The sequence below is a fragment of the Cornus florida genome, unplaced genomic scaffold, assembly GCF_030987335.1.
Source record: "Cornus florida cultivar Cherokee Brave unplaced genomic scaffold, ASM3098733v1 CherokeeBrave_3.0.0_Hap2_Chr01, whole genome shotgun sequence".
Taxonomy (NCBI): domain Eukaryota; kingdom Viridiplantae; phylum Streptophyta; class Magnoliopsida; order Cornales; family Cornaceae; genus Cornus; species Cornus florida.
This window is the reverse complement of record NW_026775571.1, coordinates 33,876,062-33,902,247: the sequence shown is the minus strand read 5'-3', so window position 1 is coordinate 33,902,247 and position 26,186 is coordinate 33,876,062. Positions and strand designations below refer to the sequence as shown.

The window sequence follows — 26,186 nt, the reverse complement described above, 5'->3', positions numbered from 1 at the left end:
CAAAAAGGATTCTAGAGTTGTTTTAATTTGCATAATCATTTTCTTGATGTGTGGAGGACCATACTTGCTTGCTTGATGTTGAGATTTTGGAAAATTGCTTAGAAATGTTTAAAAAATTGCGTACTTGAGGTAGTTTTCTCCCAATGCTTGTTTGCAATATTGGTACCTCTTTTGAAAGAATGAGCTTAATGTTTGTGGGTATCATTTCTGGAAACCCTCACGAGACTTTACTCGTCCACTTGGGGTAACCTAGGGGTTTAAAAGGCTTACTGCATATGCTAAGTACAATCGTATTCCCTACGAAAGTGGCGTTATCTATTTATTGCTTTCTAGTTCATAGTTGTATAGTTGTTCATTTTATTCCTTTACTTTGTTGTTCATTACTAGGGACTAGCAATATTTAAGTTTGGTGTGTGATGAGCGCTGAAATGTGCGTATTTAAACCCCTTAAGCTTAGGTATTCTTGGACCTTTATCTATCTTATTTTACTGTTTTGTATTGATTTCATGTTATTTCCATTTTCAGGTACTTATCCCAAAAATAAGCTAACTCAGCCAAATAAGAGCATAATTGAAGTAATTCTGGGATGAATCAAAGAAATGAGCAAAGTAGAGCAAAAGGAAGCAAAGCGTGGAATTTCAGTAACTTCGATCGATCTCAAGAAAAGTTCGATCGATCCAACTTTCATCGATCTCGGCACTTCAAGATGGATCTGAGCCATGTTTGTCCCTGTACAAAGATCTCAAAAGTTTGATCGATCAAACTTCCTTCTCTGATCGATCAAACATTCTTGTCCTTATCCAAATAATTGATCTTATCCAATTGTACCACCCTACCAACCGCTTTTGTCCTTTTCCAAAAAATATCTTCAAAATATCTCAAATTTTTTTTATCCAAAAAGGCGCCGCCATCATGGATCGATCCAGCCTAAGTTCGATAGATCTCAACCATGTTCGATCGATCCAAGTCCAAGGTTCGATCGATCAAACTTCCTTCAGTGCGAAAAAGTTAAATTACCAACTCACAAAAAGTTGCCCTTTATCCAATCATTGGGGAATATTTGTGTACGACCCCAACTCATTTTGGGTGTCATTTGACCTACCTATATAAGGATAAGGATTACTTTTTACATCATATCATATCATACCTTGTAGATTCATTTAGAGTGGATTTTTTAGAGAATTCTTAGTGAGGAAGCAAAAGGAAAAGAGGAGGCTAGAGACACCATTAGAAACTCTTCATCAACCAAGGAGCAAATTTCTTCCATGGAGCTTGCCCTTGAGGGTTGGAGAACATCATCCATGAGTGGCTAGACATCCTCTTAGGGCTAGAGTTAGCCTTAAACATGCTTTCTACTTCTTGATTTATGTATTTTTGAGGAGATTTGTATTGTGATTCATGTCTTAACACTTATATATATATAGATCTTGTTTCTTCAATGATTTATATGGTTTAATGCTTCCAATTGATCATTTCATTCTATCCATATGTCTATGTATGCTAGAATAGATGTTCATGTGTTTGTCTCTATTTCTTGTGTTATTGATGCATGTCTATGTGTGTTGATGCTATAAGTCTAGAGATTGTCAAGACATAGTGCTTAATGTCATGTTCTTGTGGTTTATTTGATGGTTCATACTCATTTCTTAATGGATTGTACCTCTCCCTTAGTTTAATTAGCTTAATTTCATGCCATTAGCTTAATTGTAGTGTAGTTGTTAAATGGGAGGACAATCCATGCTTGTTGTTGATGTTCCATATTTATGAAAAGCAAGTAACATATATCTCTAACCTTGTGATGTGTTTGGATTGTAAGCTTAAAGAAATGATTAATGGCTTAATTTGATATGTTGTGCTATCCACCTTGTTGTTTAGACAATATATGCTTAATTTGTCATCCATGCTTGTTAGAACAACCACACACACACACTTTGTTACAATACATGTTTTTTCTCTCATTAATCATTCATTAAGGGTGTAGAAAAGTTATGCTTAGTGGTGATCTCTAAACCCCAAGATCTCTCTCTCTTTTATTCTCTCTATTGCATTATTATTTACTTATTTTAATTTGCATATAGTTTAATTCAACCAACCAACCACTATTTTAATCACTCGACCTACTAATCCTAATTTTGATTCCTCAACCTAGTGCGACCCTCAATCCCTTAGGACGATCCCTACTCAACCTAGCTATATTTTTTGTGAAAGATAGTAGTGGCAATTTCTAAATGTAAAACTTGGCCACATTTGAATAAACTTTGGGTTCGGAGCGCGACAACCACCACTCAGTCTGCTCCCGTAGCTAGGAAGGATAGCGCTGGTCTCTCAAAATCTATGTGACGAGATGGCCGAATAGGAGATACTTAGCCCTTTTGGGCTTGGCCTTGCTGATGTGGTCGACATACAGCTTCATCATGACGCTCCAGATGAGCGCAGGAATGGACAGCCAGTGCCCTATATGGAAGGCGTATAGAGCTGTAAGATAGTCACCGCGCCTCTGTGTCTTGTGGCCAGCCATGAAAATATTTTGGTATAGGACCGAATAGAAACCAAAGATCGTCTGGCAGATAAGTCCGGGTGGCGAAGGTCTCACCACCGACATAGTGACCTGTGAGTAAAACGGCCATGTCTACATATGATGGCCTGTAGAGAGTCGGATATGTGTCCTGTAGCTCTGGAGGGCAGACATGTGGACAGTGGCACGATCTGGACAATGTATCCACCGTGATAGTGATAGGATGGCCGTCGATGGTAGTCCGCAGCTCCGCCAGGTTACTCGGGGCAGGTCGGAGGTTCTGGAAGAACATCCGGACTAACCTCGGGTACACTGGGTATATAACAGGGGCTAGTATGGCTGAGATGCCCCTCCGTAATATATCATCATATGCTGATCGGGTAAGTACCGATCGGTAAAAGAAGTCTGTATCGAAAACCGACTCGCGCGCCACTCGAAGGCATGAGTATCTATGTAATGGCCGGTCTAAGTGCTGGGCTGGCTGAGCTGGCAGTGGTGATGGAGATGGTATCTGCTCAGCTTCAGCGTCAGCCTGCGAAGAAGATGCCTCAACGGAAGACTGTAATCGACTATCAGCTGGAGACTAAGGTAGAGTGGGCTTTGCTAGCTCCTCCTGAATCAGGTCCTGGGCATGAGATGGACCTGCCTCGTCGTCCAAACTCTGCCTGGCCATGCGGTGATACTATCCGCGAGCTACAGTCTTGACCCTAGCCATGGCTTGCAAAATAAAAGGAAAACTTACAAAATGGGAGTCAGTGCCAGTATAAAGAATTAAAACACAGTTGATAGAATCATGTATGTCAAATAAGATAGACAAAACAGATAAGGAACATGAATCTATGCAAGTGACAAGGAATGAGTGACATGATGTGAGACATGTTAGACAGTATAAGTATGGAATGCATCCAATGTGGAAAACACTGGCATTGGGCATGTATGAGATAGCATGAAACACAAGAGATGGTGTATGAAATGTGTGAAGTAAATCTGTGAAGTTCGATCAATTAGAAAAATGTGAGATCGATGCAAGTTCGATCGATCGAGAATAAGTGAGATCGATCTATTACAGATCGATTGAGTAAAAAGTTTTATCGATCGAACTGTCAAGTGAAACTCGAAAAGTCACAGATCTGTGACGTGGATGGCACGGGGCTTTCACAAACATGGTCGTGGGCCCATCAACACAACAAACATCAATCCTAGTCACTGGCATGCTTAGAATCACACCTTCATTTGCAAGACCAAGCTACCCCATTTTCTTTCTCATTTTTTAGGCAAGGCCCTTTATCCCTCTTGTTCATCTCCTTCTTTCTCTATGTCTATATACATATATGCACATATTGTTTCAAGCTTGAATTTGGAGAGGTTAGGGTAAGAATTTGAGAAAGGCCAAGAAGAGGAAATGGAAGAGCTTGACAAAGGCTATCATTTGAGACCACCATTGCTAGGGTTTAGAGGAGGTACAAAATTAGGGCTTGGCCAAGGGCATGGTTGGCTAGCACACAAGTGAGGTAGGCATTTCTAATACTCTAAACTTTACATTTCATTGAACAAAGATGCATGAATCTTCTTAAATTAGCTTTGGTATGTGGAAAGATGAATTTAAAATGACTGTGTGTTGATTTTGAAAGCATGCTAGTGTATTAGTGCAAGAAGTGTTTATTTTCATGCTAGAGATGTGTATAATGTGGCCTTATTGCAAAAATTGGCACTTTTAGCTATTCGGGTTCATTGAGAAGGCACCTGCATACCTATAAATACCCCCATTGGGTCACTTAAAAAACACACCAAAACTCAGAATTCTTCTCTCTACGTATTTCTGAGTTTTCCTCTCTTTGTTTCTTCTCATTTCTTTGCATACACATAGTATTAGTGTGGGAGTCTGGTTCAGAAAGAGTACTTCACCGATCCGGTTCGCCCATTTCTCCGATTTGCAGTGCTGCTACCGAAGAAAGAAATGTTGTTGTATCCTATGAGACAGACGCTACAAAGTCCGTCAGCACCATAGCGAAGCGAATCTGTCTTAAGGAAATAGAATTCAATTCTAGACTCGGCCTATTACCAGGTTCTTTATTTATATAGTTCAGTTTTATTATTATACTAACATATAAATATATTTTATTAGAGAATAATACATATTATTATTTTATAATAATAATAATTATATATATAAATATATTATATTTTTCCATAATATTTAAATAATAATATTACATATGATACATATACACTATTTTGAGTCACATATACATGGGTTGGATGTGAGGTGAATGATGATAGGGATTGATGTATTTAAAGAGGAGAAAAGAAAGGCCAATAAATAAATAAATAAAATAAAAAGTTTTTTTTTTTTTTTTTGAGAAAATATAACCATTAAGGCATTGTTTGTGTAATCTTATGATAAATAGCCTTTACTGTTTATGTTTACTTTCACTTAATTCTTATACATAGGAAATGGACTCAATCTTTTTACTGTGAATTTAGAAATTGTTTTTCTCACTCATATGACTATCTGATTTAGTTCATCAAACCGAATGATGAATAAAAAATATGAAAATATGTATTCAATGTATTTAACTTCTTTCCTATAAAGCAAGGAATTTTTTTTTTTTTTAATTTGTACTTTTTTTACATTTGTTGTCCACAAAAGTGTTTTGGCATTATTTGTGTCAGCTAAACAGTGACTTAATGGCTCTTAATTTCAGTATTGTTCAAGCAAAAATGTAATGACTTGGTCATTTTCCTTCCTTTCCTTTTTCTCAGATTTTCACGGATATTTTTTTTCCGTTGATCTTTTCCTTTCTGAGTTCGGTTTCTCGAGTGTTCTGGAATGATTTCCGAGACTCTTTTCCTTGGATTGACAACTTCATTTGAGAACCGCGTCATTTCCACATTTTCATTTTTTTGACACTATTCACTTTTCATCATTTTTCCTATTTTGTATTTTCCCCGTTTGTCACTTTGTTGGCACAGCCACACTTTTTGTGTTCGAAGTTGGTTTTTGACTTCACGTATCTTCATTCTAAGTGGTTTCCACAAAATACATATCTTTACCTTTGTAGAAAGGTACTCTGGTTGCTCCCGGTGTCCATAGGGGCATGGATGCACAGTTCTTCAGAAACATTTCCTTTCTTGGGGTGTTTTCATAAATATCTTTTGAAGATTTTTTATTTCAAGGGTTTTTAAGAAAATATTTTTGGAAGATATTTTCATTCTGGGTCATTAGTGCAGTTTTCACTTTTTGGATGGGCCATTGTGCAATTAATAAAAGTTATTGCTAAATGCCTTCTTTTGAGCCTGGATCCTCGTACAGGATTCTTTTTCACTTTTTGTCAAGTCGTGTACTCTTAGAATTTCCTTCTGTTGTTTTTTTCCAGTTTCAGGGTTTCTGGTCCCGATTGCCGCTGAACTTGTTCGGGGCATATCTCTCTCCTCGGGACTCAATTTTTGACGTCGTTTCTTTTGTTGTTCATATTTTCTTATTTTGGTTCTTTTTTATTCACAGTGTTTTGCCGTTTGAGTGCGTCTGCGTGAATTCCACTTTTCCAGACCCGGCGAGGCCCGTTCGAGACACTTTTTGAGTTTTCTATAAATAGGGGGTTTTTAAGTGAAAAATCAGATTTCACTCTCTCTCTCCCCTCTCTTGGCCGGATTCCAAGGCAGCCAAGGGCTGCCACCTTCTCTCTCCTCTTTTGAGCTTCTTCCCCTTAGTAAAACGCCTTGGTGCCTTAGTGTTTTATGTTCGCCTTGGCGAGGCCTCCGATTCCACTGATTGGAATCTCATTTTGGCCATTTCTTGATTTTAGGTTTGAAGTCAAGTTGTGATTTTGATGGGGCTTCCTTGGGGTTTTTGTTCACCGTGTTGTCCCTGACAAAACTTAGAAGTTTCGTCGGATTCAGAGCGGTTTCATTTTGGTGGCTTTTGAGATTTTTATTTCAAATTGAGGTAAAGAGTGTTTTAGGATTTTGTATGTGTTGTATTGAGTGTTTTCCATGGTTATACAACTTGTTTGCATGCCTTGCATCAAATCTGGAATATTAGTAATATTTATTTCTTTGTATAAGATTTAATCCACAAGGATGTATATAGTTTAGAATTGAAATGTGGCATGATGATAAATTATGTTTTGATATATTTGTTAACATATATTAAATTAGAATTATTTGAATAAGAATAGCACTTTTTATTTAATAATTATCTTTTGTGAAAGTTTAATTCTCATGGATGTACCTTGCATAAATTAATTTGTGATATGCTTTTAAATTAAGTCTTGGCATGTTCTTTAACACACTTTAATTTGAGAACATTTGGATAAGTATGAAAATCTAGAGATTTTAATTAAAAGGATTAATTAAAATCTTTTTTAAAGGTTCCATTGGCTAATTAAGTTTTTAACTTGATATTGGTGAGGACTAGGATTTGCATACTAGCATATGTTAATTTGGGACCATTTGATGTTGTTTTAGAAATTAGGGAATTGATTATCATAATTTGATTAAATTCCATTTTATTGTTCAAATGGCCTAATTAAGTTTTTGATTTGGTGTATGTAATGACCATGCTATATTGTTTAATATATATTAATTAGGGACCATTTGATTGAGATTAGAAACTTAGGGAAATTAATTGTTTCATTTAATTAATTTATGTTTCTATTGTATTATTGATTTAATCATGTGTTGACATTGATATTATGTTTGGACTTGTAATGGATTTATGAGCATGATTTTAGACTTGTAATGGATTTATGAGTTTATGTTTTCAATATTGGATTATATTGTTATAGCATGTAACGAATCGCACACTGAAGATTCGACATGTGATGTTATTATAGCGTGTAACGAATCGCACTGTGAAGATTCGACATCGTCATCCTATAGTAGTTGTGGATTTAGAACATGTATTGTGTGGTTTCAACCTACTTGTGCATGAAGGTAGTTTCATGTACTATTCAATACGATAGAAGTTGTTAACTTATTTATTTTGGAGTCACTTGGGACATTATTACTATGATATGGCTAGAGTTTGGCTCTAGTGTAGAAGGTATGAGTTCTCCCCATTGAGATAGTGCGCACTAGGGTGGTCTTCCCAGCGGGTTAATGCCCGGAATAACCATTAAGGTCTCGGCAGAATTTTGAGCTTAGATGTCCAAGTATTCCACTATTTGATTTCGCATTCAATTCCAAGTTGACAACCAATGTTTAATTGTGACTTGTGGTTTTGGTTATTGGCGATTTAATCTTGTTAAGTACATTTATGCATTATGATTTTGAATGAATCATAGTATACCTTTAATGTTGTTAAGTACATTCATGTTTTATAATTTCTAATGAATCATTGCAGGGTTTGATGTTGTCAAGTACATCTATGCTATATTGTTCAAAAGTAACTTAGGAATGATCCTATAGATTCATGTGGAGCATAGACATTAGGTGGCATGACCCACTTTGGTTGTCTACGCATTTTAGATTTTAAGTTGTTGACTTTGAGAATCTATATCTTGTTACTTGTATATCATGTTTCTATGTGGTTTGAATTGCATGGATGATGTGATTTATGCTAGAAATGATCTATAGTAGCTTAGGATGCTCCCTGAGTCTCACCCTTGACATAGACGTTAGGTGGCATGAGCCCCTTTAATATGTTTCACCTTAAGGTGATAAAATTGTAAAATGCTAGGTCAATGCATACTGATTTCCTATGAGTAACTTTATGTTACTCACCCCGAAGTTACTGGGGATATTTTTCAGGTACAGGAATCAAGGTTGAGATTCTCATTATGCTTGAATGAATTGTGGACTTGAATGTTCCATTTTTGTGAAGGTTGGCTTGAAATGCCATTTGTAGCCTTATTTGTCAAAATGTGTATATTTGACTCTAAACATGTAATGTGTACATGAGTACACTCTTTGCAATGTATTTGATATATATATGATATGAGGCCAAGGGCCATAAACCTTAAAGTTCAAGTGTATGTATTTAAATTTCAAGTTTAGCCTTTGAAATGTAATTTTCCTAACTTTGGAGGTTTGGCATGTCAAATTTTGTAAATGAATTGTAATAAGGCCATAGGTCATCGTAGCATGTTTAAAATGTCATATTATACTTGCGTGTATGTTCATATCATCACACAATAGCGTATAACATAAATTGATCATGCCATGAGGGATTCAAATGAGACTTAAGAACTCTTTTCAACCTTGGTGCATAGCAGGTCTGATTTTCACATTTTTGACCTATTTCGGTCGACCAGTGTCTTATTTCGGTTGACCGGTTCATTGTTCAAATTGATTTGAATAGTGTTTTGTCAATTTCAGTAGCCAATTTCATCTCGAGCCACAAACCAGTCGACCGGTTTGTCATTTCGGTCGACCGAAATGAAGGTTCATTCTTTTCTTTTTTCCTGTCTCACTTCGGCCGACCGAAATGGAGTTGCCTTGTAGGTTTTTGTTTGGTTGTTGTCTCTTTAGGCTTTTATCATTTCGTTTGTTCCTACTCAACTTCGTTAACTTTGTTTTAGCCATCTAATGGCGTACGTGGTCTAGTTTGAACTAGATCTTGTTCCCTTGGGTGTCATTGGTGCCATAGGGCACCATTTGACCCTTTCATCCTAATTTTTGCTTTTGGTTGTTTCTTTAAGTTCTGTGACTTCATGAAAGGTCACATTGGTGTCTTGGGGATGATTTATATCTCTATAGACTTTAGTTTTATCTTTCGCTTCCGCATTTCGGATCCGTTATCGGGTCAACTTTCGCTTCATCACTGATGCATCGGGTTGAAAAACTTGGGCCGTCACAAAGAGAGAGAGAGAGAGAGAGAAAAAAAACACCAAAAAACTAATTTTTTTATTTTCCAGTTATTTGAGCCAAACAGTCGTTGCTATAATGCTTTGGCCTTGTTTTTTTAAAAAAAGGGGAAGCGGGCCAACATGCACAAGCCCGCGATTGGTATACGGGTTGCCAAATTTGGCGACCCTCATTAGAGTGGATTAGGTTGCCAAATATATTTTGGTTTGCCAAATTGATTCTTACACTAATTTTTTTAATTTATTTGTTAGCGTATGGGTTCCATCCCTTTAATGTGGTGAATGGGATCCACATTTGAGCTTATTTGTAACGAGAGGCCAGGTGTTTCGTGCTCTGACCCTGAAGTTTAAGCTTATTACGTGACATTTCACTTCCCATCCGGATGCGATGTGAGCCACCCTGCCTACCCGATGGTGCTCACCCGGACGTATTCGGGTCGGGTACTTGGTGTGGCACCGAATTAAAGACTATGTTTGACTCTGATACCAACTATAATGAATTGGATGCTTTGGAATCCGACCTAATAACTTAAACTATTGGGAGAAACTAACATTCAACCCATTTATATCCATATCACTTTTCATCTGAATTCAATGTAGGATAAGACTCACGTTGTAATATGGTGTGGTTAATACCAAAGCATGCAAAATGAGATGAAGTGTGTAGTGTGACCAGGTTTAAATTTAGAGATTGTCACTACCACTTCTAACTAAAAATATAGCTCGAGTGAGTAGGGATCATCCCAATGATAGAATTAAATGATCAATTGAAAGCATTAATCCATACAAATCAAATAGAAATCACAAGATTTATATTAATTCAAGATCAAAACATTTATTACAGCTAAAATCCCCCAAAAAATACAAAAGCTAGGTTTAAGAAGCAAGCCTCTAGCCCCAAGAGAAGGATTTAGCCACTCATTGTAGTGGTCATGGAACCCTCAAGAACTAGCTTGGAGATTGGCATCATCATCTTCATCCTTACTTTCTTCCCAAAACCCTAGTTCTAGAGAGGAATATTTTTTTCTATAATTGGTAATATCTCTATATCATGATATGATACCATATGGTTCAATAAATCAATTACATACTCCTTTGAGTAAGGACCAAGTCAGAAATACAGCCCATGATTGGAGGAAATTCACAACTACATAAGTTAGGTAGAAATCGGCGCGCTCGGGAATTAAAGAGCTCACTGCCAGCAGCATTTTCAATCGATCCAACACTTAGCTTCGATCGATCGAAGCTGACGTGGCATCAAAATATCTTCCAGGCATTATCCAATTGGCTGAGCTGGCACCGTCTCATCTCGATCGATTGTAGACCTCTTCGATCGATCGGGATTCCCTTCGATCGATCGAAACTCCTCTGGTGCAATTTTCTTGGCTTCTTTCCAACTTTGCTTCTTAGCTCCAAAATTGAGCTAAATGGCTCTTGTTAGCCTGTTTGAACTTTATTGACCTGAAATAGACAAAAACACAAATAAGTATCTACGACATGAAAGTAAGATAGATGAATGGACTAAAATACCCTAACTTAGGTGCTAAAATGCGTCACATTTGAGCACTTATCATAATAATTATCCACTACATCATATTGATACAAACCACTTCAACTACACAAATATATTAGAGTAGTCAATACTCATATAGCAAGTAAAAACTTTTTCCATAGTAAGTATGGTGAATATGATATAAGTGTAAAAAATAATAATTATTAGAGATAATTTCACTGACACCCCCTGAGGTTTGGCCAAATATCAGTATAAAACATCTTTCCAAAATAACTATCACTCACATTACACTTACCCTTTGACTTTGGTTTAACTCATTTAATTATTTCTTTAATAATTGAAATAACATATTTACCCTCATTTAGATACCAAAATTACCCTCCATTATTTTAATGACATTTTTGCCCTTCTCTAACCTTCAAAGACCATCATTGTTCTCAATTCCAACGACCATCACTAATTCAGTTCCGGCAAGAGCTTGTTGGATTCTAAAGCTCAACCTTCACCATGGAAATTGCCGACTAAAACCTATTGTGGCGAGGAAGGAAGACAGTCCAGAGACCCATTGTTCCGAGCTCGACCACATGCCTCTCGCAACACCGAAGACGGAAGCCACGTTGTCTGAGCATGTCATTTGAGCATTATCGGTTGAGTTTTTGTCATTCACTACTGTTGCCGAGAATGGGTCTTGTTCTCCCTGTGCTATTTTCTGGTTATGTTTCTCTCACTATGTTTTGGTATCAATAACCAATAGTGGTAATAATTAATTGGAAGCAAAATGCCTAATAACATACACAGTTGAGAGAGAGAGTATAACAATGAACATGATAAATTAATTACTGAATATTGATAATTGAGAATAACTATATTGAGACTGAATTTTACTATTAATATGGGTATTGTTGAGATAGACTATTGGGTTCCAGTGACATGCAGTGTAACACCAAATCATGTCCAAAACAATCAGTAGTGGATCTCCATCCCCTTGAGATATTGAAATTAATATATATATATATATATATATATATAAAAGAAAAAAAATCATTAATTAGCTAGATGTCATGATGGTTCGTGATATATGGATATAGAGAGAAATAGAGAGAGAGAGACAGCGTGGGGGGCATTCGAGATGGTGTGATCGCGTTGGCCAAAATTCGAGATGGGAAGGGGCAGCTCTCGAATTTTAATTACATACTGAAACAAAAGGATTTCAATTACATACATTTATATATCAATAATATATAGATAAACATACATATATGTAACAATCTAGTTCAAATGGAGATGACTGAAACAAAGGGATTTCAACAAATTAAAGAAACAAACAAATGTAAAAATAAAAAAAATAAAAACCCTAATTTTGGATGAGAAAGTGGAAGGAAATAATGTTGGGCATCAAAGTGGGATAGGCGGTGATGTTGTAGACCTCGTCGGCGAGGAAAGTGTCAAGCCAGGGCAGAGGTCTAAGCATTTTGCATTGTTCATCAAACCCATAACCTATTGTTTACTTTTTATCAAACCCACAACCCACAACCCATAACCTGTTGTTGATCAAAGCAAAGCTCTCTGTATTCGCCGGAAATTGTGGATCTAAATGAAGCTCACCGGTGGAAAATATAGTTGGTTTGGATGGAAGATGGTTTTGAGTTTATGAGGGTATGAAGTTTGGACTCTAGAACTACGACTCTGAAACTAGTTAGGGTTTCATGGTTTTGTTAATCTGTGGGTCATATCTGTAGAGAAGAGAGAGAGTGGTTTTGATAGACAGAAGAGAGACAGACAGACAGAAGCGCCCTTGAGGAGAGAGAACGTTCGATACAGATAGAGATAGTGGAGAGAGAAATAGTGTTTTTGTGTATTGGCGGGAGAGTGGGTAGGTGAGAGTTTAATGAGGGGTGTAAGAGTCATTTACATTATCTGCTATTTTGTATTAAATGTCTTTTTCCACGTTTTTAACGGAGACAGTAACGAAAAAGTGAAATTGGACCTAACTGATAGTTATTTTCGAAAGATATTTTAAACTGATATTGGTCAAACCTCATGGGGTGTCAGTGAAATTAACCCTAATTATTAATATGTATCAATCGTATTTGACGTCAATCACACCACCATGTTTAATGTGGAGAATTTTTTTACTTATCGATCAGGCATGGAGATTGGCATCATCATCTTCATCCTTACTTTCTTCCCAAAACCCTAGTTCTAGAGAGGAATATTTTTTTCTATAATTGGTAATATCTTTATATCATGATATGATACCATATGGTTCAATAAATCAATTACATACTCCTTTGAGTAAGGACCAAGTCAGTACAGCCCATGATTGGAGGAAATTCACAACTACATAAGTTAGGTAGAAATCGGCGCGCTCGAGAATTAAAGAGCTTACTGCCAGCAGCATTTTCAATCGATCCAACACTTAGCTTCGATCAATCGATCGAAGCTGACGTGGCATCAAAATATCTTCCAGGTCTTATCCAATTGGCTGAGCTGGCACCGTCTCATCTCGATCGATTTTAGACCTCTTCAATCGATCGGGATTCCCTTCGATCGATTGAAACTCCTCTGGTGCAATTTTCTTGGCTTCTTTCCAACTTTGCTTCTTAGCTCCAAAATTGAGCTAAATGGCTCTTGTTAGCCTGTTTAAACTTTATTGACCTGAAATAGACAAAAACACAAATAAGTATCTAAGACATGAAAGTAAGATAAACGAATGGACTAAAATACCCTAGCTTAGGTGCTAAAATGCGTCACATTTGAGCACTTATCATAATAGTTATCCACTACATCATATTGATACAAACCACTTCAACTACACAAATATATTAGAGTAGTCAATACTCATATAGCAAGTAAAAACTTTTTCCATAGTCAGTATGGTGAATATGATATAAGTGTAAAAAATAATAATTATTAGAGATAATTTCACTGACACCCCCTGAGGTTTGGCCAAATATCAGTATAAAACATCTTTCCAAAATAACTATCACTCACATTACACTTACCCTTTGACTTTGGTTTAACCCATTTAATTATTTCTTTAATAATTGAAATAACATATTTACCCTCATTTAGATACCTAAATTACCCTCCATTATTTTAATGACATTTTTGCCCTTCTCTAACCTTCAAAGACCATCATTGTTCTCAATTCCGGCGACCATCACTAATTCAGTTCCGGCAAGAGCTTGTTGGATTCTAAAGCTCAACCTTCACCATGGAAATTGCCGACTAAAACCTATTGTGGCGAGGAAGGAAGACGATCCAGAGACCCATTGTTCCGAGCTCGACCACATGCCTCTCGCAGCGCCGAAGACGGAAGCCACGTTATCTGAGCATGTCATTTGAGCATTATCGGTTGAGTTTTTGTCATTCACTACTGTTGCCGAGAATGGGTCTTGTTCTCCCTGTGCTATTTTCTGGTTATGTTTCTCTCACTATGTTTTGGTATCAATAACCAATGGTGGTAATAATTAATTGGAAGCAAAATGCCTAATAACATACACAGTTGAGAGAGAGAGTATAACAATGAACATGATAAATTAATTACTGAATATTGATAATTGAGAATAACTATATTGAGACTGAATTTTACTATTAATATGGGTATTGTTGAGATAGACTATTGGGTTCCAGTGACATGCAGTGTAACACCAAATCATGTCCAAAACAATCAGTATTGGATCTCCATCCCCTTGAGATATTGAAATTAATATATATATATATATATATATATATATATATATATATATATATAAAAGAAAAAAAATCATTAATTAGCTAGATGTTATGATGGTTCTTGATATATGGATATAGAGAGAAATAGAGAGAGAGAGACAGCGTGGGGGGCATTCGAGATGGTGTGATCGCGTTGGCCAAAATTCGAGATGGGAAGGGGCAGCTCTCGAATTTTAATTACATACTGAAACAAAAGGATTTCAATTACATACATTTATATATCAATAATATATAGATAAACATACATATATGTAACAATCTAGTTCAAATGGAGATGACTGAAACAAAGGGATTTCAACAAATTAAAGAAACAAACAAATGTAAAAATAAAAAAAATAAAAACCCTAATTTTGGATGAGAAAGTGGAAGGAAACAATGTTGGGCATCAAAGTGGGATAGGCGGTGATGTTGTAGACCCCGTCGGCGAGGAAAGTGTCAAGCCAGGGCAGAGGTCCAAGCATTTTGCATTGTTCATCAAACCCATAACCTATTGTTTACTTTTTATCAAACCCACAACCCATAACCTGTTGTTGATCAAAGCGAAGCTCTCTGTATTCGCCGAAAATGGTGGATCTAAATGAAGCTTACCGGTGGAGAAGATAGTTGGTTTGGATGGAAGATGGTTTTGAGTTTATGAGGGTATGAAGTTTGGACTCTAGAACTACGACTCTGAAACTAGTTAGGGTTTCATGGTTTTGTTAATCTGTGGGTCGTATCTGTAGAGAAGAGAGAAAGTGGTTTTGATAGACAGAAGAGAGACAGACAGACAGACAAAAGCGCCCTTGAGGAGAGAGAACATTCGATACAGATAGAGATAGTGGAGAGAGAAATAGTGTGTTTATGTATTGGCGGGAGAGTGGGTAGGTGAGAGTTTAATGAGGGGTGTAAGAGTCATTTACATTATCTGCTATTTTGTATTAAATGTCTTTTTTCACGTTTTTAACGGAGACAGTAACGAAAAAGTGAAATTGGACCTAACTGATAGTTATTTTCGAAAGATATTTTAAACTGATATTGGTCAAACCTCAGGAGGTGTCAGTGAAATTAACCCTAATTATTAATATGTATCAATCGTATTTGACGTCAATCACGCCACCATGTTTAATGTGGTGAATTTTTTTGCTTATCGATCAGGCATGGATGTGTGAAATTTTGTTTGTATTTATACCTATAAAATTTTGAAATTGTCCCACTGAAATTATGAAAAAATGCATCTATATAAACTTGTTCCCCATATGAATTCCTAAATCCGTTCCTATTGATGAGCAAAAGATTTTATATATATTCAAAAATTTCTATCGAGTTTGATGTATAAAATATATATATATATATTTCCTTTTTACCGACTTCCCAAATTCGACTTGCTTTGGGTTAAAGAGTTCTTCTCACCAAACTTGCAAATATTCCATATTGACAAATAAAATGCTTCTAGTTGTTCCATCATAATCAAGGCCGAAATTACCTGCAAAATTAAATTTTCAATTCCCACTCTTTCAAAGAAAATCCATTTCCAATACTCTCTCTCACACCTTGACACATTTATGCATATGTAATTGTCAAGCCTCCAACAACAGCTCATCATCTCACACAAGACAACCCATAGGTGTTGAGAATCTAGTCCAAAAAAACTCAAGTTAGTGGGTGTCCATTAATTCAGTCTCAAGTATTAGTTATATTACAAGCAAAGTCCTAAAAGGTCAAGTGGCATCTTTGTAAGTATTCCCAACTCCAGTGGCATTTCCATACCCACCTCGACATTTGTAATTCTATAGCTGCCCCAGATCACCATTCCCTTTGCCTCATCAGTCCGCTCAGAGTTTAGAGAGAGAAATATAGAAAGTTAGAGAGAGAAATAGAGAAGCAAGAATGCGGAGGTCCGGTGTTTTCTCGGTGCTGTGTGTGACTTTCTTCTTCTTCTTTATCCTCAGCCACACGATGTTTTCATCTCCTGCCGTTGATGCCGCTGCTGTTGTTTCTAGTGGGGACCACCACCAGCTGGGGTGGATTCCGGCGACCTGCACGGGATCGATCGGCGAGTGCCTTGACGGCGGGGACGACGAGTTCGAGATGGACTCGGAGATCAACCGGCGCATCCTAGCGACGAGGCGGTACATAAGCTACGGTGCGCTGAGCAGGAACAGTGTCCCCTGCTCGCGACGCGGCGCCTCGTACTACAATTGCCGACCGGGAGCTCAGGCCAACCCCTACACTCGCGGATGCAGTGCCATCACTCGCTGTCGCCGTTAAGTGCTTTTTGTTTATTTATTTATTTTATTTTCCATTTTTAATTTTTAATTTTTAATTTTTATAAATAAGCAATATTTTTACTTGTAATTTTAATTTTGTGGTTTGTTATTGGGAATCATATTTAAATGGAGCATACATAATGATAATATTTTTGGTGTTTGTTAAAAAAATGTCTTTTGAATCAGCATCATATGTAATACGCGTGGTGTGTAAATTGTAATATACTTATATATATATGTGCGTGTCGGTGTGTTATGCGTAATATAAATATCATAATTGATTGGTGTTGGTGATACTAATAATTGGCTGTATGATATTAATTCAAATTAATGTATTTAAATTGGTCCTACATCTCACATGTGAACGGGAAACAAAATAAAACAAAAATATCACCAATCAATTACAATTATATAATTTACATTTAATTCAAAAATGCACATATGTTTGTTTTTATTTAGATGCATCTTACACCACTATACCCATTCACTTGTGTTTAAAAGATGAAAAAGTGAATTGGTATATATGAATTTTGTGTTAAAATAAGAATTCTTCTACTTGTGTTAAAAGACGAAAAAGTGAATGGGAATATATGAATTTTGTTTAAAATTAGAATTCGTCACAAGTGGGTTAGTACTAGGAAGTGAACGGGTCTACGGGAGTGTTGTGTGTTAGGTGGGTGTTAGTCCAGCTAATATGTGGTGTCATGCTTGGCGTGTCGGGGTGACCACATCCCGGGTGAAGATGGGAAAGCAGATGCTATGTTTTTTTGGTATTGTAGAGTTGGAATATCAATTTCAATTGATTTATATAAATTGTGACTGATATGTTATTAATATTTTTGTCGAATGTAAAGAGATAATTAATGTCATTTCAATTTGATTTTAATTCTCACCATGGGTGACCGACAACAAGAGAATTGTATGTATCCATTGGGAAAAAGTTACTAAAATTACTATTAGATGCTAAATTAATCATGCTACACTTTTGTCATAAGTGTTTATCACTTTCTATATTCTACAAGAAATGCAAACAAAATTATTTCAATTTCGAATATAAAATGAACCTTCACATCCATTAATATGAATAATTTACTTACAAAAAACACTATAAATATATGCTTCAAGTTAAAATTATGATATTTTACTCTTTTGGAACAAATATTTTGTTACCCAAAATCTTCTCTAATACAAAGCTTAAGACAAATTCAGCCAACAAGTAAACATTTATATTATTTACATTATTATCACGAAAATAATTTGTTGTGTTTAAAAACACCGAATCAGCTGCTATGTTTGAAAATACCTGCTATGTTTGAAAATATCGAATCATCAGCTTAAATTTAGAAATGGGAGAAATTCAGTTCCACAATTCCAAATTCAAGGCACCAATTCAAAACGGTTGCTCCAAACGCAACACAATGAATTTGATCCAACCATTTTGACATCTGAGCATTATTTGAGACCACTCAAAATAGGTTTCATATGTCTTTATCATATTCACACTCAAATCACTATAACTAATCAGTATCACCACAATATGTGGATACAGCTTGTTATTTGAAACTTTATCTTCATTCAGGGTGTGACAACGCAAACCGGATTCGTGCAATGCCGTGAGCAGAAGCCTCTATACTCTCGGAAATAAAGCGTACCTTCTCTTCAGATTCATAACAAATGATTTCAAATCCTCATGAGTTAGTTCTACAAGAGAATTGTTACAAATTACGCATCAAAAGTAACAGCCTCAATTACAGAACCCGAAGACATTCATATGTTCTCAAACCAATTTACTGTTTTTCAGTTCTGAATCTAAAAATCACAACCAACCAAATCAAGCACAAGAAACCAGACCATTAAAAGCAACATCTCATGCTGTGATACTACTTATGCGGAATTATCAGCTGCCTTGGGTTCTTCCTTTGCCTTCGACGTGGCCGAAGGAGATGGTGAGCCCTCTTGCCCCATCTCGGTTCTGAGGTCATTGATGCTCTGCTCTAGTTCATCTATCCGGCTGCCCATCTCATCAAGTGCAATATGGTTAAGGAAACAATATTCATATCAATTTCAAAATAAAAAGACGATACTAATGTACTTCAGACTTGAATCCCATGAATATTAATCCATCATTTAGATCAAAAATAACTAAGTGAACCCTAAACCGTAATTTCCCACAGATAGAGAGAGAGAGAGATGCAAAAGACTACAGCCAAGAGTGACAAACAAAATCTGTTTATTATAATGGCTATTCAACACATCATGGAATTTAAATAACACTATTTTTTTTTTTTTTTCTAGTGTATGGAAGCATCTGATATATGCCATCATAAGACAAGAGAATTAAGTCATTGCCAAAGAGAGTCCTCTAAATGTTTTAAGAGAAATGCAAATCAACGTATCTTCTACAACTACTAAAACTGCCCTTGCACATGATTTTCCCGGGTGGCCCCTAATACAAGATGAGTTAATCCTACTTGTTTTTATTCAATTGAACTACTACGAAAAACCTTAATAGACAAGTTTTAAATGCTATATAACATCAATGGAGTGGTTTTAATTCCATGAGACATCTCATGTAATTCACTCTAACAAAATACTGTTAACATGGAAAAAATGAAAAGGATATTCTTGGTAATGATGGAATCAGACATTGTCTGGAACCTGGATTGCTGCAAAATACAATGTCTCAGCAAGAAATTTACATTTTGTATTAAAAAGGGAAAGTTTATATGAAGTAACAAACTAACCATTTGCTGAAGAAGATTTTGTACCTGAGGAGGAAAAAAGCAATAAAACCGTTTAGCGAATGAAAAGTCATATTTACTTCAGCCATAGGTCATAACGTAATAATTAGGTGGAGGATAAAATCCATAAACATTCTATTAATTTCTCATCCTCTTCTTCCTTGTTATATATGAGCCTCTTAATTGATTAGGATTCTCCAAACGACCTAATATGAGAAAGGAACACAGGTACTCTGAAATTCAGACCCCAAGTAGAACTACATATTCTTCCTCATGTATGTGAGTGTTGTAATTGATTAGCATTCTCAGCCCCAATGATGGAAATTGGGGAAATGATGCAGATACCTCAGTATTCAGATATTCAACATCTAGCAATGTAGCCTAAAATGATGATATACACATGGCATGGCAGTAGCAGCCCAATAAAACCACATGCAAGAATCCAGACCATATCCTACTCCCACCTACAAGAAATGACCAAACTGTCCAAAAATGTCCAAACTATTATGCCATAAAAATTGATTGATCAGGAAACTGCTAAATCTAGAGATCTATACACTCCCAAGTCCTAACCAGCCATGAGACCATGCCATCACTACAACATCCTTTTTGGGTAAAGATCACTACAGCATCCTTCTGACCATATGGAGGTATCTCAAAGGCTCAGAGCTGTATGTGACTTTTGAGGAATATGGAAACATAAATTTATGGAAAATAGTTACAGTTTAGGAACTCACAAATACTGTCATATCAGCAGTACTCTGTTTTGGATCATCTGTGTCATGCCCGTCCTGCCAAAAAACAAGTGATATAGTACAAAACAAATGTTATTAGGGAAATCAATACACACCACAGTACAGCACTGAATAAAGAACCATTGATATAAAAAGATGTGCTGGAAGGAAGAGGTCATTTTCATTCTATCTCAAAGCTCGGATCAGTGATACAAGCTCTATTAACCAGAGCAAAGAAGAAAAATATCATAAAAATTGTAACTTTCCACTAACTACGGGATTTCTTGCAACCTCTAATCATAATGAATAATTTATCAGCCATTTGCTGTACAATTTCATTGTTTGGTTAACCTCCTTAATAGTAAAAAATAAAAATAAATAAATAATAATTTATCTATTGTATGAAAAGGGGAAATAATTTCTACCATGCATAACCTCCATAAATTGCTTGGAAATCAGACTCCAACCTTCCTCCATTCCCACAAACAAATACAGTCATTCATGTTATTGTAACCCAAAAGAAAAAAAGAAAAGAAAATAAAAAGGCTTCATTGAAGAAAAATAAAAAATAAAGAAAATAATTATAAAAAAAAAAAAAATTGAGCATTTGTTGTCAGAGAAAATGATTATTATATTGGCAAATCTTTATCTTGAGGGAATCAACAAAATCTTCCCAATAAGTTAGAAAAGTTTAAATACTATATATCAGAAGACTCGGGCCACTGGGCTTGTCTATTTTGGGGAAAAACGCAAAATTTAACAAGTTTTTTAAGTGTTACATGGATTTCTTCTTTCTCTTCTTCTCCATGTACTCACGTCAACACAACTTGGCATGGGTTAAAAAATTATATAATGATATACGTCTCCGCTTCCCGAATTGGACACCTCAATCCTCCACATGTAATGACGATGATGGAAAAAGAATAAAAACCGCACATTTCAGAGCACAAAAAAGGTTTCCAAGGCTGAGATAGATAGAACCCCCATTGTTTAAGATATCCCATTTAATTAATATCATAGTTAATTATATCCGTAAAGGCATAAACAATAATAGCAGCATATATTGCACAAATATCTAACACATAGTGTATTTAAATTCATACATTGCACAAATATCTAACAGATAATGTATTTAAATGTGTAGCTCGTGCCTACGTAAACGTATCCAACTTTTTGTTACATTTTATGTTAATTTAGGGGAGGTCTAATACTAAGAAATCCACTTGCCCCAATCTGCATGTCACATAGAGCTTCATAAACTTCAAAGTACATTTAAATCAAACCCATCTCTAAATCCTTTTAAACCAAAACCTTTATGGTGGCTTGGTCCACAACTAACAAGAATGTCAGTAATTATGCCCAAAAGGGAGGGAGGGAGGGAGAGAGACCCTAAGCCTTCATATAAGACCTTCAAGGAAATAAACCAACAGTTTTTTAGGAAAAATTACAAAAAAAAAAAAAAAAACACACTTATTGTATTCATATTGTGCATATAACACCCCTGTACTACTTTTTGTGTACATAAAAGTCCTTATATTTTTTAAAATCGTTGCAAACTACCACCTTCCATCTAATTGCCGTTACAATTTGACCATTAAAGTGATCACGCGCATGTCACCGGACTTGCTTAAGTTATGAAAACCAAAAAATATCCTTTCTTTGTTCCAAGAATACTCCACAATCATGTATATATACACATATATATACATATACACCCACACAAGGAGGAACTCCCTCTGCAACTCTGTTTCTCTCTCTTGCTGTAACTGTAAGTTTTTTAATCAGGGCTTCCTATAGCATATCGGATTGTATAAATCATTGTACCAAAGACCTTAATTCATATATGTATATATTAAATATAAGAATTGAAAAATAAAGTAGGACTCAAATGAAGAATTGATGATAGGTTTAGAATTAGTGACTCAAAATTGAAATAGAAGAGAAACCTGACGATATATATAAATATTTATTTATATGTACATATATAGAGAGAGAAAATCGAAGGGAACTGTATTTGCAAAGGCGCTTGTAGAAGGCATTCATGTGTTAGAGCTGCGAACCAATTCTTCTTTGGGTCTAAAAGCCATTTCGTAAATGACAATGCATGGTTACCTGACCAGATCTCTCTCTCTCTCTCTCAACCGTGTACATATCAATGTGCGTCACTAGCCAACGGAATGAGAGAGAATGTATAATTAGAGAGATTGTGTACAGATCAAGGTGGGCCACTCATTGACAGTGAGAGAATGCAAAGGTCGGGGTTTTAGGGCAAACCAAGATGACGATGTTTGGTTTGCCCTTTTTTTAGTAACAAGGAATTAATTCACCCCCTAGTCACTTTGGACTCTTAGATGGCTTGCAAACTCCGGATGCATGCAATTGCCCGCAAACCACGTGCATCATTTAAGTTCATATCTCATATTTGATGAATCTCGAACTAGATACCTAAGGGAAGTACCTCCAAAGGCCTTACCAGTTGAGCTACCCCGTGTGTGCCCGTTTTGTCTCTCTACTTCTTCTTTTCTTTCCCTTTTTTTCCTGAGAAGGATATTTTTGTCTTTTCAAACATCCGTTAACGGCAAAATGACTTTAGGTCCTCATTTGCACCGAAAGTGAAGGTTAGGGGTGCTTTCCAAACAAGAAAGGGTTATATGCACCATATGACTATAGTGAGGGTGTTTTTTCACTTCCCCCCTTTTTATATATGCCCAAGTGTGTCACAAACCAAGTGGATTTCATTCTGAAGGGATGTGCCAGAACTAATGTCATGATGTCAGACAACTATGTAGTAGACATTACGGATCAAATAACATTGTGGAATGGATAATTCAGTAATAGTACTCTGACAGCCTCAATCTCTAAATTTTTTGGTATTCAAGGAATACCAAGTGCTTTGAGCATCATGAAGTTATAAATTACTAAATGAAGATAATTTATTGAATGACAATTTATCAAAAAATAATTTATTGAATGAGCATACTATTCATATGCTTGTGCACATTTTTTAAGTGCTATGTTGCCGCAGAACAAAATAAAATTAAAATAAATAACACAGTTTTAAAGTAACAAAATGTGTGACAATGGCAATATATAATCAGAAATAATTCAACGCATTTGTTGTTGATCAAAACATAAGCAGATACATCTTCCATGGTAGACATAATCCATAGGGAGAGTAATTTACATTGCATAGCCCACAACAATTCGTGTTCACAATTTGTCAGCATCGGCCTTCAGAAAATACAAGGCTGTGTGCTACTGGTAGCTTACATCCAAATCTGGTATAATTGAGTGAATAAAACCACTTATTCATCCTTGCTTTGATCTCTCTTTCTTCTATCTTTTTCTTTATTTGAAACTTTCTAAAGAAAGAAAAAAACTATAGCAAATAGGAGAACAATTTCCCATTTGAGGGAGTTATTTTTAAATTAGAAAAAAAAATTATATATTTTGCATATCAACAATGCTAAACAGATAAAACAATTATGAGCTATACAAAGTTGTTTTGCAATCTTGCAGACCTTTGTTTTCTTTTTTGAGACTTAAAGTTATCTACCTTGTTAAAGAGATATACATGATTATTGTTTTTTTGGCCTCTTTGAAGGTCTAAGGCGCCCTTTGGCCTTTTGTTTCTTTTGTTTTGTTTTGTTTTTTGTTTCTTTGGGTTCCGCTCCCCTTTTGAGCGTTTTTAATAAAATCTTACTTATCAAAAAATAATAATAATAAAAAATAAAAAATAAAATAGAAATAAATAAAGAGATATACATGCTCCACCAAAAAGATGTAGTGATGTATCCTACCGCTAAAAGATCACATAGCCATCTTTGCCTTTTTTTATCAGAGAACTATATTTTGTTAACCAAAGGCAAACAAATAAACTAAATAACTATAATATTTGTCCATTTTTTTATATGCTTACCTTGATAATTATCATACTAAAGGCGTGTGCAGACTAAAGGAGTGTGCATCTGAGACCTTGATAATTATCATACTAAAGGTGTGTGCATACTAAAGGAGTGTGCATCTGAGAGAGATGCAAATGAAATAAAAAAGTAATTTGTTTGTGTCATTGAAATTTCTTCAATGGGTAGAATTAAGTATCTATATGACAGGCAAAAGTGGCAGCTGAGAAGAATATCAATTAAATCAGATCCAAAAGTGACTATTGAACCAATAAGAAGCAAGAACCAATATCTCACAGAAGATATAGCCAATCCAGGACATCAAAACAATGATGGAAGATTTTTCTTCTTTGATTACATTCCCTGTCTGAAGGGTACAAGTTGGGCAGCAAATTTTTGTCATTGAACATATAGGAATTAATTTCTTTTAGTCACATTTTCACGGTTGAAAAAGAAATTACACAAATCCCAGGTTAGGGAAATGCTATTGGAAGGTAGTACGTGTGCTTAATAATATTTTTGTCTACAAGGAAAGAAAATTACTTTTAGAAAGGGTATCATAAGAACCATCTCTAGCAGAACTAAACTATCAAGGAGTTCCTGCGCGAGAAGTGCATTAACCATAATTCTAGTTTGGGATCACCAAGTTAAATGATCCGTAAACAACCGTTGCATTACTCAATCATAGACGACAATCTTTTGAGAAAGAGCTCCAAATTTTGATAAATGGAGCAATATGAACAAGTGCATAGAAGAATTTACAATAATCTGTATATTATACATCCAATTTTCACTCTATATTGCCGTATATAATGAATCAACAATGAAATTGTAACATCCAACTCCATGAAATAGTTACATAATTAGAAAGATAAATGCCCACTTTAATTTCGAACTAAATCTTTGTTTGGTTGCTGAGACTAACAAGGGGAAAATAATCAAACATAAAATTTTCAACCCAGTGACCAAAATCGTTTTGGTTTTCAATGAAATAAAAACTTCAGCCCAGCTGAACCAAAGAATTGTATTATAGACTCAGACAACAACAACAACAACAACAACAAAATTTGTTTCTAACGTCTAATTAATTTTCGTTTCCCACATTTTCTCGGCAACCGAGCATAAATGAATAATTTCGAAGCTGAAATACAAAATGACATAGTGAAATCACAACTAAAACGGATCATATATGATTTTAAACACAAGACAATCTGTTGTCGAGTAGAGATGTTTAGATCAATTCAAGTGAAACTACTCAAAACATTCACCCAAAAAAGAAGTTACTCAAAACCCTAGAATGAACAGATTAAGAGTGCATAAAATTCAGAGATTGATCGAATACAATGTGCAAATCTGAACCACCATGTTTTGTGTGTGTGTGTGTGTGTGTGTGAGAGAGAGAGAGAGAGAGAGAGAGGAAATGCTACCATTTTCTAGTTTTCTGCTCTGCTGTAAATGGCTTCGACACTTTGTTTCCAGCGAAGAGTTGTGAATTCAATGGATTTGGAGTGCAGAAACTAAAGAGGTGAACGGAGGTATCGGCTCAAATTACAAATTTATCCCTACTTGTCTACTGCAATTACAGTATATGTCTAAATAATAAAATTCCAACTATTCTAATTTTAAATAATCAATTCCACACTTCCAAACAAAACATCAAACTAAGAGTAATCGGTAGTAGGCCTTTATTGCCAGCTAGGAAGTCAGTATTGCTAGTGTTTGGCTTGGTACAATAGCAATTTGTGAGACCCGGAAGGAAGAATAGCAAAGGACATCGCAACAGGAAAAATGCTATTGCGAGCCAAACAAGGCCCACAACTACTGCAATGGCTCTTTTCTTCTTCTTTTTTTTTCTTTTTTTTCTTTTGGTTTTTTTCTTTACTATTTCTTTTTATATGTAATTTATTTTTATTGTAAAAAAAATATTTATGATTTTGATTATTTTATTTTATTTTTATTTTGAAATAAATATTTATGATTTCTATTTCTCA

At 35.5% G+C, this 26,186-nt stretch overlaps 2 protein-coding genes across 2 annotated transcripts; one reads left to right on the top strand and one right to left on the bottom strand.

The window, feature by feature from the left end:
* Positions 1–16,333: 16,333 nt before the first annotated feature.
* LOC132294624 (rapid alkalinization factor-like) lies at positions 16,334–16,967 on the top strand. The gene has a single exon (XM_059792535.1). The coding sequence runs from the start codon at positions 16,439–16,441 to the stop codon at positions 16,817–16,819; it is 381 nt and encodes a 126-aa protein (XP_059648518.1). The 5' UTR covers positions 16,334–16,438; the 3' UTR covers positions 16,820–16,967.
* Positions 16,968–18,451: 1,484 nt separating this feature from the next.
* LOC132294612 (heat shock factor-binding protein-like) lies at positions 18,452–25,782 on the bottom strand. Its single transcript, XM_059792526.1, has 5 exons — positions 25,623–25,782; positions 20,297–20,350; positions 19,563–19,586; positions 19,442–19,484; positions 18,452–18,845 (listed from the first exon to the last, which is right to left on the bottom strand). Exons 1-5 carry the CDS (start codon positions 25,623–25,625, stop codon positions 18,703–18,705), a joined length of 267 nt encoding a protein of 88 aa, XP_059648509.1. The 5' UTR covers positions 25,626–25,782; the 3' UTR covers positions 18,452–18,702.
* Between the last annotated feature and the right edge of the window lie 404 nt (positions 25,783–26,186).

Bases quoted from the DNA above. Each gene is read 5' to 3' on its own strand.
- LOC132294624 (XM_059792535.1), top strand. From the start codon at position 16,439: ATGCGGAGGTCCGGTGTTTTCTCGGTGCTGTGTGTGACTTTCTTCTTC.
- LOC132294612 (XM_059792526.1), bottom strand. The intron at 19,485-19,562 runs GTTAGTTTGTTA...TGTATTTTGCAG, and splicing joins AAAATCTTCTTCAGCAAATG to CAATCCAGGTTCCAGACAAT. The intron at 18,846-19,441 runs ATATCCTTTTCA...ACCATATTGCAC, and splicing joins TGATTCCATCATTACCAAGA to TTGATGAGATGGGCAGCCGG.